This window comes from Petaurus breviceps, unplaced genomic scaffold (assembly GCF_028583685.1).
Source record: "Petaurus breviceps papuanus isolate PSGF00001 unplaced genomic scaffold, PetGlider_PUasm1.0 189, whole genome shotgun sequence".
NCBI lineage: Eukaryota > Metazoa > Chordata > Mammalia > Diprotodontia > Petauridae > Petaurus > Petaurus breviceps.
In genome coordinates, this window is record NW_027185809.1 from 18,553,591 (window position 1) to 18,575,275 (window position 21,685).

The 21,685-nt window shown below is 36.5% G+C and overlaps 1 protein-coding gene across 1 annotated transcript in view; it reads right to left on the reverse strand.

The window, feature by feature from the left end:
• Positions 1-21,685, reverse strand: part of SYNE2 (spectrin repeat containing nuclear envelope protein 2) — a 493,787-nt gene that overhangs the window by 199,745 nt on the left and 272,357 nt on the right. Inside the window, exons 58-63 of the mRNA XM_069091728.1 lie at positions 21,282-21,437; positions 18,732-18,872; positions 13,510-13,692; positions 12,930-13,067; positions 7,915-8,103; positions 181-303 (exon numbers count right to left, since the gene is read on the reverse strand). Coding sequence (XP_068947829.1) covers positions 181-303; positions 7,915-8,103; positions 12,930-13,067; positions 13,510-13,692; positions 18,732-18,872; positions 21,282-21,437 — 930 coding nt within the window. The remainder of the gene's footprint in view (positions 1-180; positions 304-7,914; positions 8,104-12,929; positions 13,068-13,509; positions 13,693-18,731; positions 18,873-21,281; positions 21,438-21,685) is intronic.

Genomic DNA, 21,685 nt, shown 5'->3' on the forward strand with positions numbered 1-21,685 from the left:
GTATATAGTTTCAATCCATATATTACATTAACAACTGCTGACACCTTGTTTGTTCTTCTCCACCTAAGTTACTGCCTCCAAATATGAAGCAGCTCTACATATCTAAGAAACATAGCAGAAACACAATGTAAAGATTCAGAAAATATTTTTAACAATTCATGATCCATGGTCCATGCTCACCTCTCCATGCTTAAGATGTTCCTCAGGAGAAAAGTCAAATATTTCTTTGGAAAACAGGATAGCTTTGATTTTTGAAACTTTCTTCTCTATTGCTTTTACTTCAGTTTCAATAGCAGCTACATCCTAGAATTTAGGAAGTAATTTTTTAAAAGTTAATTTCTGTTTCATTGTACGTTAGTCACACACACAATGATAATTTATTGCTAGTGATTGGATTCTCAAATGATGACATGATATAGTGCAATAGTGTCAAAATCAAATAGAAACAGGGGCCACTAAACCATATATAAGAATCACTATGGGCTACATGTTGACTTAGAAAACCATACATATTTATATATGTCTTTTTAATATGTCAACACATTAAAATCAAATAGGGATTACCTTTTGATTTGGTTCAGGCTGTAATTGGTAGGGTTGTGCGGCAGGATTCATGTTTGACAGTTCTGGTGTAGTAGATAAAGAACTGGCATTGGAGCCAGAAAGATCTGGGTTCAATAATGATGATGATGATAATGATGATAGCTAGCATTTATACAATATCTACTGTGCATCAGGCACTGTGCTAAGTGCTTTACAAATATTATTTAATTTTATTTTCAAAACAAATCTAGGAAACAGGTATAATTATTCCCATTTTATAGTTAAGGAAACTGAGACAAACAGGGTTAAGTGACTTTCCCAAGTTCACACAGCTACTAAGTGACTGTGGCAGGATTTTAAATCAGATCTTCCGGACTTAAATCAGTCTTCCTGACCCCTAACTCTAGGTGTCCTTTATCTACTGCCTATGACACATACTGGTTTTGTGACCCTGGTTAAGCCACCTAGCAACATCTCAGTGCTCTACCAACTCTCTAAGACTATAAATTGAAGAGAAGATACCAACCTGTATTGATATAGAGAATACCCTTTTCCAGGTGTTCCATATTCCAATGAAATCATAGGTCCAGTTCTTATCCTGTTTGTAATTTCATGTCAAACCTAGACATTCTTTGTCACTTACCCATTAGGTAGTTGTAAGAATCTAGCAGTGTGGAATAGCACATAAAGAACTGTATTCTTTTAGGACCTCAAGTCCTAGTTCTGACCCATATAGTCCATGAGACTATGTTGTTGTTACTATTGTTCAGTCATTTTAGTCGTCTCTGACTCTTTGTGATCCCACTTGGGATTTTCTTGGCAAAGATACTGGAGATTTTTCCTTCTACAGCTCATTTTATGGATGAGAAAACTGAGGCAAACAGGGTTAAGTGACTTGCCCAGGGTCACACACCTGGTAAATGTTTGAGGCCAGATTTAAAGTTATCAGGTCCTGATTCTAAGTCTAATGTTTTGTTCACTAGGCTACCTTGCTGTTGTTCAGTTCTGTCTGAATCTTTGTGATCCCATTTGGGATTTCCTTGGCAAAGATACTGGTGTATTTGTCTCTAGCTCTTTTTACAGATGAGGAAATTAAGATAAACAGGGTTAAGTGACTTTCCCATGGTCACATAGCTAGGAAGAATCGAAGGCCAGATTTTAACTGAGGAAGATTTCTTTTTGACTCTAGGATCAGTGCTCTATTCACTGTGCCACCAAGCTTCCCTGTGTGACTATAAGCAAATCATTTAAACTCAATGCCCTCAGATGACTCTTTAAGAATACAAGTTACTGAAGAGTTCACTGGTAGAAAGGAGTTCCTTGCCAGAAAATATCTTACACTGATGAAATCTCAGACCTAGACCAAAAAAACCCTCTACAATCCACTGAAAATTATACTATTTATAATATTATAATATATTATATTATAAATATATATTATATATATTGTTAATATATATATATTAAATGTATATTATAATATATTATAATTTGTTTAGATTGAGAACTCCTAGAGGATGGGGGGGTCTATTTTTTGCCTCTTTTTTAATCCCCTGTGCCTAGTTCAGTACATGGCATTTAGTAGGCACTTAATGATTATAGACTGACTCAAAGGCAGGAATCTCACATAGTCTATATTCTTAATTCTTCTTGCCACTAAAAGTATACAGTGAGTATATAGGCCATCCAGAATAAAGTACATAATTAGCCTTCAATCATCCACAATAGTATGAATTATTGTAAACTGGGAACATCCACAAATCACTTAAACTTGTCTTTGAGATGTGTTTTAATACAGATAAGGGATTGTCTGACATTAAGTATTCAAAACTTCAACACATCAACATCATCACTAACATCTGTAGAGCACTTTATCATTTTCAAAGGGTGTTCTATGTTATTCCATTTGATACAACAACCTCATGAAATAAGTGCTAATACTGCCTCAGTTTTATTTATTTTTATTTTTTTCCATTTTTCAAATGCTTTATTAACTCCTGATTTACATAATTCGTTTCCGCTAGATTTTGAGTTACAAATTTTCTCCCCGTTTTTCCCCTACCCACTGCCCCAAAATAGCAGTACCACAGGATATCCCCTCCTCCAATCTGCTCTCTCCCATATTTTCTCAAATTTTCCAGTACAGCATGGTGGATCTCTATGCCCTAGTGCCTGTATATCTTATTTCCCAATTACGTGTAAAATAGTATTAATAATAGTATATATGTATATATATTTAAACATTTGATTATAAAACTCTAAATTACAGATTCATTCCCTTCCTCCCTTGTCACCACCCTTACTGGGAAGATAAGCAGTTCAGTATAGGTTGTACATGTGTAGCTAATGAAAAACATTTCCATAGTGGATATATTGTAAAAGACTGACTATATTTCCCTCCCTCCTATCCCACCTCCCACTTGTTCTATTCTCTACTTTGATCCCGTCCCTTTTCAAAAGTGCATGCTTCCAACTTACCTCCCCCCCCAGCCTGCCCTCCCTTCCATCATCCTCCCTCTCATCCTCTTCCCCCCTACTCTCCTGGAGGGTGAGATACCCTATTTAGTGTGTATTTCATTCCCTCCCCAAGCCAAATCCAATGAGAATAAGGTTGACCCATTCCCTTTTGCTTTCCTATTCTTTCCCTCCATTGTAACCATTTTCTCTTCCCTCTTCTTTATGAGATAGTTTACCCCATCCTTCTCTCCCCATTTCCTCTCATTATATTCCTCTCTCACCTCTTAATTTCACCTTTTAAGTACCATCCCTTCCTGTTAAATTGGTCCTGTGCCCTCTATCTATGTATACTTGTAAACATATATACACTCGTTCACATATGTATTCATATGCCCATATACCCTCATATATATATTTCTATTCCCTTCAACTATTTTCATACTAACAAAAGTTTCATCAGTTACAATGATTGTTTTTCCAAGTGGGAATGTTAATAGTTCAATTTTGATAAATTCCTTATGATTTCTTTTCCCTGTTTACCTTCTCATGCTTCTCTTGCTTCTTGTATCTGAATGTCAAATTTTCTATTCAACTCTGGTTTTTTTCAGCAAGAATGCTTGAAAGTTCTCTATTCCACTGAATGACCATATTTTCCCCTGAAACATGATACTCAGTTCTGCTGGGTAGGGGATTCTTAGTTTTAATCCCAGTTCCTTTGTCCTCTGGAATATCATATTCCAAGCCCTTCACTCCCTCAGTGTAGAAGCTGCCAGATCCTGGGTTATCCTGATTGTATTTCCGCAATATTCAAATTGTTTCTTCCTGGCTGCTTGTAATATTCTCTCCTTAATCTGGGAATTCCAAGACCTGGCTATAATATTCCTAGGAGTTTTCTTTTTAGGATCTTTTTCAGGAGGTGATCAGTGGATTCTTTAAACCTCTATTTTGCCCTGTGGTTCTAAAATATCAGGGCAGTTTTCTTTGAGAACTTCCTGGAGGATGATTTCTAGCTTCTTACTTTGATCGTGGCTTTCAGGTAGTGCAATAATTTTTAAATTATTTCTCCTGGATCTATTTTCCAAGTCAGTGGTTTTTCCCATGAGATATTTCACATTGCCTTCTATTCTTTCATTTGTTTGGATCTGTTTAACAGCATCTTGATTTCTCATTAAGTCGTTAGCTTCCATTTGCTCCAATCTAATTCTGAAGCAATGATTCTCCTCATTGAGCGTTTGAGATTCTTTTTCCATCTGGCAAATTTGGCTTTTTAAGGCATTCTTCTCCTCATTGCCTTTTTAAGCCTCTTTTGCCAATTGAGTTATTCTATTTTTTAAGGTGCTATTTTCCTCAGTCAGGCTGTTGATTCTTATTTCATAATTTTCTTGCATCATTCTAATTTCTCTTCCCAAATTTTCCTCCACTTCTCTTATCTGCTTCTTAGGGTCCTCTATGGCCTGTAACCAGCTCGTATTTTCCTTTGAAACTTTTGGTGCAGGAGTTCTGCCTTCACTGTCTTCCTCCTGTTCCATGCTTTGCTCCTTTTTTTGTCCCCAAAATAGGAGTCTAATGTTAGAGTCTTCTGTCTGCTTTGTTTCCTTTGCCTGGTCATGTCGCCCCTCAGTCACTTGACCCCTGGGCTTTTTGCCACAGTAGGACTCTTTCACCAGACGGGAATTTTCGTCCCAAATGCTGGGGTTTTCTCAGCTGCCAGAGGTATTAGATGGGTGCCCTCTCTGAGGCCTCCACACGCTCTGGCAAGCTGGACACACACCCCAGGACCTCTACCCTAGACTGCAATCCAGATCCAAGCAGGTTAAAGCAAGAGCGATTATCCCTCAGATTGGTTGCTTGGTCCCCCTACACTCTGCAGGCCAGGAGCTGAAGCTGCCACATGGTGCTGGCTGTGCCCGGTCTCAGAGGCTTCTTGCCCCAGGGGCAAAAGCCATGCACTCCCACTTACTGGGCCCCAAAGTCCAGACTGCACTGTTCTCTCACTTTGTCCTTATCATCTATGTGTTGATAATTCTGGAAATGGCCACTGCTACTGCTGATCTGGAGTCCCTCCAGCTAGTGGCTGGTCAGGCCCACCATGGGGTTAAAACCTTGGCGTGGGGCTGGGCTCAGCTCCCAGAGCGCTGTGCTGGTGGATTCCTGTCGACCTTCCGGACTGTCCTTCGTGGGAGGTTATCTTCTCTGTGTCATTTTGTGGGTTCTGCAACTCCAAAGTCTGTTCAGAGTCCCCTTTTTACATTGATTGGGGAAGTTGGAAGCCGAAGCCACTTGGAGGTTGTGCTTCTAATCCGCCATCTTGACTCCACCCCTCACTGCCTCAGTTTTAAAGATGAGGAAATTGGGTGTGGGGAGGGGGTGTGCCTTGCCTATGATCACTTGACTGGCAAATATTTGAGGCAAGATTTGTACTTACATCTTCCTGACTCAAGATTGGGACTGTTAATTACTACATTAAGCTGCTGCCTTGATCAAAATAATTCTTTAAAACTCTGAAAGACTAAATCAGCAGTAACTGACAAATTGTTCAAGTTCTTCCATCCTGAGACTCTATGAAGAAATGCTTCTTTTCAGTAGACTGTAAACTCATACAGGGCAGAGACTACTATATTTTTGTGACTAGCATAGTGTCTTAGGCATAATTTTATTAAGTTTTTGTTGAACCAAGTTGAATTTCTCACTCATTCTAAAGCTATGAGTTTGAAATAAAGTCACTTGCTGAAAATGAGACTGATGAAAAGGCACTATATTTTACAAATTTTCAATGTCTTTAGTTTAACCTAAAGGAGGCAACTAAGTGGCTCAGTGGATATAATACTGGGTCTGGAGTCAGAAAGACCTGAGTTCAAATACAGTCTCAGACACTTAGTAGCTGTGTTAACCTAGGCAATTCACTTAACCTTAGTTAGATGACCTCAGCTTTCATATACTGGAGTAAATGGCAAACTACTCCAGTATCTTTGCCAAGAAAACCCCATTGATTAAAAAAAAATTATTCACAGGGTCATAGAGATTCAGGCATGATTGAACAACAACAAAAATATAATAAAAGGGGATTAATGTTTTGTTCATAAGACCCTATTCTGGAATGCATAATACATGAGGAAATAAAAACAATCTAGACATAGAGAGAAATTTCAATAAACTATTTGATCATGAATTTACTAAAGCCATCAGTCGAACAACAACCTTATACTATGTGCCAAAGACTGTGCTCATTACCAGAGAGACAAGCCAAGAATGAAACAATCTTTGTTCTCAGGGAGCTTATATTCTTTTATGGGAAGCATAATGTGAAGATACATGAGTATATGCAGACTATATACACAATAAATACAAATCCATTTAGAGAGGAAGGACACTAGCAGTTGGAAGATTGGGAAAGATTTCCTTTAGAATGCAATGAGTATTGAAGAAAGAAAAGGATTCTAAAAGGTAAATGTGAGGAGGGAGGACATGATAGACAGCCAGCAAAAAGCATGACGATGGAAAATAAAATATTGTGTGTGGAGAACAGAAAGAAGGTCAGTTTGCCTGGATCACAGAGTGCAGGAAGGGCAGTAATATACAATGAGACTGGAAAGGTAGGTTGGTGTAAGACTGTGAATGACTTGAAAGCCAAAAGAGCATTTTATATTGGATACTATAGGCAATAGGGAGCTATTGGAGTTTATTGAGTAGAAGAGTGATAATGGTCACACCTGAATTTAAGGAAAGTCACTTTGTGTAGGCGGCTAGGTGGCGCAGTAAGTAGAGTGCTGGCCCCGGAGTCAGGAGGACCTGAGTTCGGATCTAGCCTCAGACACTTAACACACACACACACAAAACTAGCCGTGTGACCTTGGGCAAGTTACTTAACCCCAATTGTCCTCCAAAAAGGCAAAAAAAAAAAGTCACCTTGTGGAAGATGAATTGAAGGAAAGGAGAATGAAAGGGAATGTGCATTAATATAGTACCTACCACGAGCCAGGTACTGTGCTAAGCTCTACAAATATCTGATTTGATCCTCACAACAACCCTGCAAGGTAGATGCTTATTATCCTCATTTTACAGTTGAAGAAACTGAGACAAACAGAGGTTACGAGACTTGCTCAGGATGACACAGTTAGTGTCTATATCTGAATTTGAACTCAGGTCTTCCTGAGTAAAGGCCCAGGGTTCTATTTGCTGCACTGAAGTGAGGAGAAAACTGAGGCAGCCTGGCACAAAGCTATAGAATATTATTATTATTATTATTACTACTACTACTACTACTACCACTAAGACCTAAGGTGAGCAACAATGGAAAAATTTTTTCCATGTTTCTCACCCTATTACTTTAAATAAATAGTATCACCCTTTTGAGTTATGTATATATGATACTGAAGCATCTAGGTGGTGTAGTGGTGAGTTCAAATTTAATCCTATTTGCCTCAAGTTTCCTCATGTGTAAAATGAGCTGAAGAATGAAATGGCAAATCACTCCAGTATCTTTTCAAGAAAAACCCCAACAAATTCATGAAGAGTCAGATACAACTGAAAAACAACTTAACAATAACAATAAAAATATATGATACTAAACCGAGTGGAACTATACATCACTTTCTCACCCTAAATACATACTCTTTCTATATTAGGAAAGGTAAGTATATGTTTTAGTTTAAAAGGTCACCTACTGGGCTACATGATGCAAAAGGAAAGATAAATAACTAAAGAAACAGTATCTAATTTAAATAACCTTTACTCGAATTGCTTTTATCAATAAGAACTTGAAAGCAAAATATGCCAAATTATCACAATGAAAATGATCTGCCAGTAGACAATTGAGAGATGACTACATCAATAACGATTCATTGTAGTTATTCTTTAGTAAAATAAATGTAAATTAAAGTTACAAAGCAATCTTTATACTGCAAGAAAACTTACATCAGCCATGTGCTGGATTTGTGGAAGCCTTGTCACTAGTTCTTGCTGTAGAGTTGTGACTCTAGCACTTAGTTGGTTTAACTTAATTGGTGCTAAGTCATCTGTTTCAAAGATCACTGAAAATTCTTCCAGGTCAGAATAAACTGAATGGAGAAGATTTTGTTTTGGTTCGGAATCTTCCAAAGCCATCTATAAAATGGGTATAAGAAAGGAAAAGATAAATATCAAGAAACAGAAAATGTGAAAATATATTGATTTACTACTATACATGAGAAGATTAGAATTAGCTACATTTTAAACCACAAGACATATTTTTAATGCTTATTTTGAGTTTGACAGTGGAAGTATTGTACAAATTAGCCTATACTGTCAGATAGAATTATATACAAGGGTAATGTCAGCAATCTGAATGTTTTGTGCAGCATATTTTTTAAAAAGGGAAAACAATCTCAAAAATATAAAAATAAAATTAGTTAAATAATGAATAACTAATACATCAAAACTTTATATTCTCATTTGTTTTTACTTTTTCTACAAAGTAAAAACAATTGCAACTTTTGGTTGCTAGAACTTTATTCTTATACATACTATTTTTTATTTTTGTAATTCATAAAACTCTAAATTAATGTGCAAATTTAACACTTCAAAATATTCCAAATATCTTCCAGAAATGTTCAAATTATGAATACATTGTTTCATAAGTTTTTTCTATTGAAATGTCAGATCTATCAAAGAATATTAATGAAAATGAATCTAAATACAATGTTATAAATTATGCAAATCTAATTTTTCTCCCTATAAATTATAACTTTCTTCTTATATAAAGTCAATTAAATTTCAAAGAATACTATCATTATCAGCATCTTGGATGATAATTCCACACAAACAGTACCAGATGTCCACTTTGATATATTCCTTCTTATGGCACTACCACAAGTTCATTGGTTCACCTACAAAGATGCAATTGTCAACATCATGTGGGCAGACCTGCTAATAGGAAGTTCCTACCTATCAACAGCTTAATAGAGAGGTGTCAATCCATTAAATTTAAGCTCTTTGAAAGCTGGGTTGGTGTCATATTTATCTTTTAATCACCAACATCTCCTATGTTGTCTTTTGTATTAGCAATCATTTGCGTAAGTGAATTGAATCCCAACAGTGATAAGTTCTACAAAAACCAACAGACAGGCACCGGCATGATACATCCTTGCAGGGATTTTGTGAGGGAAGCATTTGGAAACCATACAGTGTTTGAAGTAGTATGGTACAATGAAAAAAATGCTAGATTTGAAGTCAGTCATCCTGAGTTAAAAGGCAAGTCTCTAAACATTCTGAGTCACAATTTCCTCAAATGTAAAAATGAGGTGTTTAGATGAGATAACCTTGAAGGTAACTATTATCTCTAAATCTATGATTGTATAAAATTAAAATAACATGATCATTATTATTTGAGGAAAAAATTGATAGCAGGATCTGAAATATACTATCTTGCCACTGTGGGTGATATGTTTTTCTTTCCGTTTTGTGAGTATTCTATGCCCTGGACTAGGTATCAGGCTTTGATGAATTGAACAGGACAGAGTTATTTTGTCCATGTTCTCTGTAATGTGAGATCCAGCTGTAGAACTGCACTGGTTTACCTGTAATCTTTCAGAGATGGTCCCCATTGACAATCAGTGATCTGTGATAAGGTTTGGTTAACAAATATATAGGAACTGGAGGCAGGAAAAGCATAAGTTCAAATTCCTCATTCAAAATTTATTAGTTGTATGACCACTGATAAGTCATTTAACCTGAGAGCCTCAGTTCTCTCACTTGGAAAATGATGATAATCTACCACTATCTACCTCATGTCACTGTAGTGTACCTATATCTGTACATATATGCATTGTAATGTAAATAAGTGTATATTAAATATAATTTAAATAATTAAAATCCCTTCCTCCTTTCCTTCCTTCCTTCCTTCCTTTCTCCTTTTCCCCAACAATACAAGTTCATCATTTAAGTGGCACCGACAGTAATGAAAACAGGTCAATTAAGTGATACAGTGAATAGAGTGCTGGATCTGGAGTCAGGAAAACTCATCTTGCTGAATTCAAATCTGGTCTCAGACACTTGGTAGCTGTGTGACCCTGCGCAAATTACTTAACCCTGCTTGCCTCAGTTTCCTCACCTATAAAATGAGCTGAAGAAGGAAATGGCAAACTTCAATATCTTTGCCAAGAAAACCTCAAATGGGGTCATGAAGAGTCAGACATGACTAAAAAATGACTGAATAACAACAATAACAAAAAGAATAATGCAGACCACAGAATGATGGAATTTTACAGCCAGAGGGGATCACATAGCTCAGAAAGTCTAATAGTTAATAAATCAAAGTACATAATATTAATATATACTATACTGTCCACTTGTAATATGTAGAACATATTTCTTACAATCATTCTGGGGTGGGTATTACAAATATTATTATTCCCACTTTACACATATATGTGTACATATAAATATACATATATGCATGTATATTGAAACAGATATATGTTTATATGTGTGTCTACCTTAAAAGGTTACATAAATATTAGTTATTAGTCTGGGTTATGCAAAGCTTTACACAGAATCTGTGACATTTTCTACAGCAATATCTATTTCTGAACAAGTTTGCCTTAATTACATTAAAAATATTCATAGTCCAACCTATGCCTTTGGAACCTTCTTTTGCAAATGCAACCAGATGGAAATAGCAAATCAGATTTGAAAAACATGATTTAAAAGAAAAGATTTATTAATTCAACATACTATGATTCAAAAAAATAGGACGATTATTTATATGTTCCCCAGACAAAAAACAAAAGCAAAATCTAAAGGAATACAACTACATTTATTTTTTTTTTTCATGTAAAATAAAATATTCAGTAGTTTTCAGGGGCAGAGGGCAGGAAACGGAGTGATTTCCCAGCAATGGAGTGATTCTCCAGAATCACTCCATTAGAAAATCCTTCTGAACATTTGGTGAATTTCAGGAATCCTACCTTTTTTTCTATATCCCTCTTTCTCCTTTTTCTTTTTAAGTTTCTCTCTTTTTTCCCCCATAACTTATTTATTTTTAGTTTTCAACATTCATTTCCACAAGATTTTGAGTTCCAAATTTTCTCCCCATCTCTCCCCTACCCCCCACTCCAAGATGGCAAACATACTGATTATTCCTTCCCCTGGTCTGCCCTCTCTTATATACTCTCCCTCCCGCCCATCTATCACCTTCCCTCCTTCCCCCTTACTTTCTTGTAGGGCAAGATGGATTTCTATACCCCATTGCCTTATTTCCCAGTTGCATGTAACAATTTTTTAACATTTGTTTTTAAAACTTTGAATTCCAGATTCTCTCCCTTCTTCCCTCCTCACCCACCTCCATTGGGAAGACAAGCAATTCAATATAGGCTATACATATGTAGTTATGTAAAACATTTCCATAGTAGTCATATTGTGAAAGACTAACTATATTTCCCTCCATCCAATCCCACCCCCCATTTATTCTATTTTCTTTTTTGACCCTGTCCCTTTTCAAAAGTGTTTGCTTCTGATTACACCCTTTAAGCTTCTCATTAAACAAGACCAGAGAATAACTGAGAATCTTTTCTCAGCACAAGTATTTCCTGAATGGTACCAATGTCAGTTCCACAGTTGTGTCAGCATAAGGTAGCAGAAAACCAGCAAGCATTATCCATTCCATTCTGGACAATGTAAAACTGGCCTTTCAAACTTGTAGGACAATAGGCACCATCTTTGTCTCCTAATTTGGTAAACCCAGTTAAGTATTAGACTATGAGCTGGAGCTCATGGAAAGAAACTGACATTTTTAGAAGGGTCTGGTGGAATGACAATCAAAATGAAACTGGGACAACATGCTGAGAGAAATTCCAGTTGGGAAGAGGAAGATAAGTCATTATAAAAAAATATGATCACGTTTCAATTACAGTATCTAAGCTAATGGAAAGAACTATTAGTCTAGGTGATCCAGGACATCAGATAGTCAATCAATCAGCATTTATTAAGCCTTCTACTATAAGTGAGGCACTGTACTAGGTGCTATAAAAATTTTAAGTGATAATTCCAAAGTCAACATTTTGCTTAGGAACTCATTATGCTTTTCTATGGAAGCAACTAAAAAATTATACATATATATGTATAATATATATATTGAATAATATAGAAGGAAGGAAATATATTTAGTAGATAAAAGTTAAATGAATTTTCAATGTCTTGGAATTCTGTTCTAGTCATAGACAGTGTGAAAATTCTTTTCTTTTGCTTTTTCCTTTTCTTCTTCTCTTCCTCCCTCCTTCCCTTCCTTCTCCTCTTTCTCCTTTTCTCCCTCCCTCTCTCTGTTTCTTTCTTTTTCCCTCCCTCCAATAATACAAGTTCATAGTTCAGGTGGCACTAGGAGTAATGCAAACCACAGAATCATGGAATTTTAAAGCTGGAAAGGATCACAAGGCTCAGAGAGCCTAATGTTGTCATTTGTAGATGAGAAAACTGAGTTTTTAAGAGGTTTGCCCAAAGTCACAAAGCTAGTGAGTAGCCCAGCTAGCTAGAAGCTAAGTTTATTGATTCTTAGACCAGTATATTTTCTACCGCATCCACATTACTTATGTTATTATATAGTTGAAAGAAAAGTTTACTTTGAACAAATAAGGAAATAAAAATACAAGTAGTATGCCAGTGAGAAGAAGAGTTTCCTTACAATCAGGAAATATTGAGTTCAAATTCTGCCACTAACACTTACCAGCCAAGTGACCCTGAGCAACCCTGATCTAACCTTTCAGTGCTTCCAGATAACCTCTGTGAAGTCTAGAAGTTACAGATAGTTTTAGATCAACATCAGTAGAAGAAAATTAGAGGTCTCCAGGACTGTTATTACCCCTACCCCACCCAAAAAGAAGACATCAATCAGAGTAAGAGTCAGTCAAACTATCAGTTATCATTTATGTTCAGTGAGCCTTAGAAAAATGAAAACTTACCTGAAGAGTATTAACATGGTGACTCAGGGCCTTTGAAGAACTATAGTCAGTAGGGCCATCTAGCAAAGTACTGGTATTTTCTATCCAAGTCTCAGTGTTCCTTAGGAGGTCATTATATTCCTCCATCTTAAGTGTGGCCTGGGAAAAGAACATTGTAATAATTTTCAAAATCTGTTTTTTTATTTTAAGTAGATTTTAGTAATTCAGAAATTGAGGATTCATCACAATCAGATGTATGTATGAACCTATTTCTCTAACATTGGTGGATGCCATAACATAAAATGAAAAGAGAATGATTTATTTGAAATACAGGAATTTTGGTTTTCTCTAAAATCAAACTTCTTAACTTTTTTGTGTTACATACTCCACGTTGGCAGGTCTGGTGAAGCTTATGGACACCTACTTGAAATATATTTTTGAATATATGAAAAATACATAGGATTACAAAAGAAACTAATAATATTGGAATAATCAAAAACATCTAAAAAACAAGTTTGAAGACCAACCCTAGAAAAACTAGTCTCTTTTTTGTCACTATCTATCATCACAGTCTTCTGCTGTTCGGGTGTCATAGACTCACCTTATTTAACTGTGAAGTTCTCTGCTCTGCTCTCTGTGACACCTGCTGGTACTGTTGAAAGGGAACCATTAAGTTATCCATCCATTCTTGGGCCTGTCCTGGGTCCTGTTCAACTATATCCTGGACTTCAGAATCTAGTTCATTTAATTTAGAATGCCAGAGGTCTAGTTCATCCCACATTTTCTGTGGAAGGAAATCAGAAGTAAGTCAGGGACCAGACACTACATTCCTGACCTTTCTCTCTACTATTGGGTGTATCTTCACCCATACTTCCCAATGCACTAATCCTGAAGGGAGAGACAAGATGTTCCTTGCTCCCATTTGACACTTTCTGACTCTTCTTTCACCACAGTCACTCAGAAAGCAGACCTAGCAGCAACCTCCTCTTAGAAATCAATAGCACCAAAATTTCCCAAGAAGTTCAATGTATGGTGACTGTTTTAAGCCAGGTCCTGGATCATCTCAAAAAGTTGGGTCACTGTCCTCCCCAAGACCCACTCTTATATTATAGGACTTCAGCACACCATATTGATGCTCCCTCAAACTTCTTAACCTTTCAATTCTTCAGTCTTCTTAAATCCAATGACCTGCTCCTTCACTAGCATAAATTAAGTACCCTCCTATGTACCAGGCACTGCGATACAAATATTATTTAATCTTCACAACAACCCTGGCACTATTATTATCCCCATTTTATAGTTGAGGAAACTGAGGAAGAGAGGTTAAACAAGTGGTTCAGGATCATACAGCTAGCAAGCTTGAAGCAGAATTTAAATCCAGGTCTCCCTGACTCCAGGACCAGCACTCAATACACTGTGCCACCTATCTGCTTCTTTTTGATGAGCTGAAGAAACTAGGCATAGCTTGGTGAAGAGGTTTAGGCAGAGACATGATAACTGTCTTCAAATATCTGAAGCATATGAGAGATGGATTTGACTGGAAAAGGGTGAATTTCTCTATTGTAAAGGGAAGACAACAGAATATGTAAACTCTAGGTCAGTGGCTTGATTTAGATTTCTTGGAAAATTCTAGAAAGGACCATTAAAGAGAGGGAAAAAAGGAAAGAGGCAGAGAGAGGGAGAGAGAAAGAAAGAGAGAGAGACAGAGAGAGAGGAGAGAGAGATTAAATGATAATACAATTAAATTAAATCAGAGTTCAGGGTTGAATAGAAAGAGCAGCCATTCCTGGTTCAATATCACCATGGTAGTAGATCTCATATGGAAAACCAGTGGGATCATTACTTGACCCTGTGCTGTTTAACATTTTTTTTAAATCACAAATGGATTTAAAAAAAACATAAATGGCATGCTTAAAAATGTAAGGGTATACTTATCAAATTTGAAGATGACATAAAATTAAAGAGACAATTAACACACTGGATGAAAGGGTCAGGGTCAAAGTAATCTTTGCAGCCTAGAGTATTAAATGAAGCTAAGATGAAATTCAGCAGAGATAAATACAAAGTCTTACACTTGGGCTCAAAAATTTTTTTTTCACAAATATAGGATGGCAGAATAATACTTAATGGTTGGGAAAAGATTTGAGGGTCTTAGTGGACATGTTTCAGTAGTGTCATGAGGCAGCTTTCTCTCCCCTCCCCTCCTCTCCCTTACCTACTGCCCCAGCAAAAAAATAAATAAATAATGCCTTCTTGAACTGCCTTAAAAGAGACATGGCTTCCAGGAATAAGGGAGCTATAATCCCTCTGTACTCTGCCGTGGTCAGTTTACATCTGGAATATTGTATTCCATTCTGCTATCGTGTCATGGTTTAAGAAGGGCATTGCTATAGGGTTTTGTTTTCTTTCCGTTTGAGGAGGGAGCAGTTGAAAGGAAGAGAGGACTGGCAAAAATACCAAAATAAAAATAAACCATAGAAGAGAACAGAAGGAAAGTTAGTAGGAAATACAAATAAGTAAGACAGTTTTGAAAACAACATAATGATTTTTTTATATACATGGAGAAAGAAGCAAGCTACACATTGTGCAAATTCTTGTCCACACATACAATTTATTTTTACCATTCTGTTTTGTATATGGCAGTGCTCTTCTTGTTTAGTATTGGTGAAATTCAGAATTTTTAAAAATGGGAATTTTTTTAAAAGGATGTTGATAAGCTGGAGAGGGTGGAGAGAAGGCCAAAACAAGACAGCAAAGTCTTGAATCTATGTTATATGAGGAAGGGTTGGAGGAAGTGATGATGCTTTGCTTAAAAAAGCAAAGACTTCAGCAGGCTATAATAAGTAGCTTCAAGTATTTTAAGATCTGTCACATGGAAGATAAGATCTTGTCCTATGTGTACCTAGAAAGCAAAACTAGGAAGACTGAACGACAAAAGGCAAACTTGGATTTAGGTCAAGAGAACTACCTTAGCAATTAAAGCCGTTCCGTCAAAAAGTCAATCAATTAATAAACATACATGAAATGTGTGGCTGCATTTAGAAGCAGAGGGTAACCTATCCTTTTTTTTTTTTAAAGCAATTGGGGTTAAGTAACTTGCTCAAGGTTACACAGCCAGTTATTTCTGGGTGTGGTGCTGAGTGTCTGAGCCCGGATTTGATCCAGGTCATCCCAACATTGGAGCCGGTGCTCTTACTCGCTGAGCCACCTGGCCACCCCTAAGCAATTGGGGTTAAGTAACTTGCTCAAGGTTACACAGCCAGGTGTTTCTGGGTGGGTGCTAAGTGTCTGAGCCTGGGATTCGGTCTCCAGGTCTTCTCAACACTGGAGCCGGTGCTCTTACTCGCTGTGCTATCTGGCCGCCCGAGGGTAACCTATCCTTAAAGGCCTTCAAACAGTATATTTGCCACTTGTCAGGTATGTTAAAGTAAAGCATGCTTTTAGAGTGCAGCATGGACTAGATAGATGGCCAATGAAGTTAATTCTAAACCTGAAATGCTACAATTCTAACATCGGTCCTACTTGGCCCCAGAAAACAAAGCCAGCAGCAATGGCTGAAAGTTTTACAGAGGCAGATGCCAGCTTCATAAAAGGAAGAACTTCTTAATTATTGGGTAGTAGGTTGGTTGGTTGTTGTCCTTCATTCTCCAAGAGGACCAAAATGACATTACTATGTTGGAATCAAAGTACAGTGTATCTGACTGTGGCTGATCAGACCAATATAAGCTTGGAAGGCTCTATATAAAAGTTAATTGGATGACCTCAGGAAGAAATGAGTTCTCTGTCACTGTTGGTCTTCAACCAGAGGCTTCAAATGGATGAATTAAGCATGTTACAATAGGGAAAAGAGATTCCTATTCATGTACTGGTTGTACTAGATTGACTTCTGAGGTCTCTTCTGACTACATCTGGACATGTGTACTCTTTTTTTTTTTTTTTTTAAGCAATCGGGGTTAAGTAACTTGCTCAAGGTTACTCGGCCATTTATTTCTGGGTGTGGTGCTGAGTGTCTGACCCCGGGATTTGATCTCCAGGTCATCCTAATACTGGAGCCGGTGCTCTTACTCGCTGAGCCACCTGGCCGCCCCCATGTGTACTCTTGAAGGCAAAAATCTTTAATAATTTTGACTCATGTTATCTGAGTGCAATAATCTTTAGGAAACAGATCTATATGAAAACTGACTAAATTAGGTTTACCTACATATAAAGACCTTAAGATTTTGTTTGTGGATGAATACCTATAATTTGAAACAAAATCCTTTAAATTAAAATGATTAAAAATTGCTTCTCACATTCTATGTGCACTTTGGAAATTTAGATGTGGAATCTCAAGAACATACACAATGTTCTTCCTAAAATGTGGCACCCCAAAACCAAATGCAATATTTCTAATATAATGTGAACAGAGCAGTGTATAACCCATGATAATTGGTTCAGATATATCTGGATTATTATACTCAGCTCTAGGTCCCTTGTTTTCAGAGGAGCAAGAGATTTTCCAGAGAAAGCAGCCAGGACAAAGTCCTTACCAGCTTAAGGAACTAGAAAGGTTCACCCCAGAGAAGTCTTAGGGAGCCTTCAAGTACAGAAGGGCTGTACCACAGAAGAGGGATTTGGCTTGGTTTTTTTTTTTGTTTTGTTTTGTTTTGTTTGTCTCAAAGGGCAAACCTAGCAGCAGAAGCTGGAAACTGCAAAAAAACTCATTTAGGCTCCCTAATATTTAGAGCTAATCAGAAGTAACAGGCTGCCTCAGAAGGTAGTGAGTTCTCCCTCACTGGAGGTCTTCAAATCAATAGATAGCCAGTTGCCAAGTATGGTACAGAGGGCATCTTTTTTCAGGTTCAAGTTGGACTAGATGTACCCTAAGATGCCTTATGATGTTGTGATTCTGTGATAGAGAGTTTTAACAAGGATATTCGACAGGGGTAGTGAGGCTTAAATGAGTAAATGGATAGTTAAAGCACTTTGCAAACCTTAAATTCCTAGTAAATGCCAGTTGTTATCAATATCAGCCTACAGTGACCAGGTCTCCAATCTGGTGATGACATCATCCCCTAAGACTTCTACTACACTCCTGGTGAGCTCACAAAATGTTTATATAGCAATCTAGGGTCATGCTAGTCAATATTTAACAATCTGGGGGAGGAGTGAGTGGGAATATATGCACACACAGTTAAGTTTCATCTGTATTATTAACACTTTATTATAAAGTCTAGACAATAAACCAAACAATAAATGAAGCATAGATGACTACTGATTTCTAAGGTGTAAATGCTCATAGTGAAAATTTAACAATCAGCCTTTGCAAGCTGGTTAGAACTGGCTCCAGCACACCCCGATACTATTTCAGTTGAAAATGGAAGTAATTTGAACCTTTTGAGATGCTTTCATTCTCTCAAGAGTTCAGAAGTTGTGGTTACTATCTTTTGTAACCTACTGAATCATCCCCTTTGCTTTGGAAAGCTTACTTTCCTTTTTTGTTCTTAAGTTTCCTTCAGGATCTGAAAATTGACAAGGCAGTAAGTGGGTAGATCTCAATAGATAGGCTCTATTCCCCACCATAAGTAAGTTTTTTTTTTTAAATGTAACCTTTATTTCCAATAGAGAAACTCTATTCACCGTTAAAAGTTTCTAGTACTGCTATAATTCCAGCAAACGTGTCTTTGTGCCCACACAAGGTACAAAATACTCAATATTTCATTAGCTGGGAGTAGCAGGAAATATGCACTGGAGACCAAGTAGCTCCTGAATGAATCAAATTGTGGAATACAGATCAAAGTCATCAAAATCCTTGCCTGACAAAGAAGAATTAGAGGACATTACCTTTTGGATTTCTTGAGCTTGCTCAATATTTTTGCTTTTCTGTTGCAACATCTTTTCAACATTCTGAAGTCCATGATTAATTTCTTCTATTTTTCTACTCATCACATAAAAAGGCGAACTTTTCAAGACTTCATTTCTAATCTGTTATAAAAAGAGAAAGTCTTATTCAACATCCTATCCATTTATTCCTTGATAAAGGAGTAATCTGGAGGTTAAAAAGGAGGCAGTCACTCTATCATGTAAATTCACTCAAAACAATGCCTCAAAAACTGGGGGATTTTTTTTTCTAGGTGGGATGTTTATACTGATGTGGCTTATTTGGTGTTGAATAGCAATTTTTCTTCACTAAATTGACTATTCACATCCATGCCAAATGCTACAGAATGTATGTACTGTTTAGAATATCAGAAACATTACCTACAATGATCAGAGGATATGGCTTGCCTCACAATGTGAACGTCAGAAATAAGTTATTTATGATTTGCTTAGCTTCCTGTGACAGCTAAGCACAGCATTTCTAATAAAACTAAACTTAATCCAAAGCAAGCCAAAGAAAATGTAATTTCTCTCCTAATATTCATTTGGCTGAAACAATATAATCTTAAACCAGATGACACTTGAAAATATATGCTACTTAATATTTTTAATGTTTTTCTTCACAGCAATCAAAGCCTACTCATTGAGCAGCATGATTTTCCACCTGAATTATTCCTTAAAGAAAATAACTTATCTCTAGAAGATTAATGACAATGTGTTGTTTCAAATACCCCATGAAGAGTCATTCCTTTTGAAAATTATATCGATTAGAGTCTTGATGTAGCCACTAAAATAAGGATGATAATGACAGTATCTTACTTTTGCTAAGTACTTTTTAACTTTGCAAATTACTTTTGCAATTTTTCATACAAGCCTCACAACAACCTTTTACAGACTTTTTACAAAAGAGGAAACTGAGGAACAGAGAAGATTAATGACTTGCCTAAGCTTAATAGCTGGACCAGGAAGTTGAACACTCTAGGGTCTAATCCCAGATCCTTTCCACACTAGGCCCCACTATTAATATCATCTGCCAGTTTTATTAGAAAAACTTTCTACTTGAAAAAGAACAGTTGTTGTTTGAGGGGTGGGGATACTTTGCATGGGTAATCCACCTACACTAAATACATACCACTTAAGTGAACTGCAAACTTAAAAAAAAATAATGATTTAAGAAACACAAAAAGCAATTTGAATTATATGGAAGGTTATTGTTGCTACTGTCGGGTGATAACTGTTAGCTGTTACCTTTTACAAATGTACCTGTAGTCTAAATAACAAGTAGAGTTTTTCAGAGGCCCAGCCATTAAAGACTCTAGAAGCTTTAAGTGACTTTTCTAAGGGATTCCACATGCTGTTTACAATAGAATAACATTTAATTTGACCTGTAATTAAAGATATTCTGTTCTAATTAAAAGAATAGTCCCTGATGCTTTAGAAACTACCCAGAGAGGAGCGGCTAGGTAGCACAGTGAATAGAGCACTGGCCCTGAAGTCAGGAGGACAGAGTTCAAATCCGGCCTCAGACACTTAACATAAAACTAGCCATGTGACCTTGGGTAAGTCACTTAACCCCAATTGCCCTTACCTTCCCCCTCCAAAAAGCAAAAAAAAAAAGAAACTACCCAGAGATCCAATGTGTCTACTAGTAGAGAAGGGAATTCTAACTTATATAATTAATATGTGAGGGTCCTAGTATATACAGTCTTGGCATTGTGGATATAACACTCATCTGTAATACTTGTTATACATTCATGCTTCCCTAGTAAAAATATGCTAAGAAATACGATATCGAATGCATTGTTATATCAAAATATTACTAATTCCAACAATTATGCTTAATTTTTGGCTTTAAGAAACATTTTAATTATCAAGTTACGATTTGGGGGATATCTAAAATCAATAATAGAACGCCACTGTGAGATCTGGACTAAATTAGGAGAGGGCAAAAGCAGGAAGCATAGAAATTACCTATAAACATTTCATCTTTTGGTTTGGGTTGCATTTTTTTTTAAATCACAATAAAATGAACTCTTAACTTTCTTTGTTCTCCCATCAGTAACTCTTCTTCCTGTCTTCCCATCTGCCTTCAGGTGTAAAATGTGTTCAAATTTACTCTAAAATTCTTTTTCAGAATTTAAATTGCTTCCAAAAGTTAAGAGCAAACATGTTTTAAGACAAAAATCTGTGATTCAGGTCTATTGTAAAGGGTAATGAAATTGTACTTCACACTAATTAGAAGTATCCTAAATCAAGAATGAAGCACAAGGAGGAAAATGTACAGATTATTCTGGTCTCTAATTTCTGTCATTTGAAACTGCTTTAGAGTTCAGTTTCCAATCACAAAATTTTCACTTAGCCAAGCCATAAAAAGCATATATTCATAAATGAAAAGGCAACTAAAATGAAAATGTGAACCCAATTATATTTTTATTGAAAGGCACATTGCTTCCTCTATTGCATAAATGAAAGATAAACCACAGGAATGAACAACACTTCCACAAACATCATTACCTTCTCATCTATGTCTTCTAAAGTTTTTTTGCATTCTTCCATCTGGCACTCAATCTCTGCAGGAACTATGGTATACATCTCAGAATACTTGATTCGGAGTTTTTCCATAATATTCTCAAGTGCTAGCTTCTCTTTGTCAATTATTCTCTGAAGAGCCTTAAAACATTAAAGAGGATTTTCAGTACTAACAAGACACAGGAAAAGTTTAACTCTAACATTGAAAGCAGTTTCAGAGCACATCCTTATGATTTAAATGAGCAGCTTTTGCATGACAAAACTCTACTATTCATACAAGCTGATTAAACCTGAGAGATGCTCAGTTTAGTCAGATGATGCCTTTCAATTTGTAAGAATTAAACTTGATATCACTTCATAATGTCAACTCATTACTGTAGAAAGACATT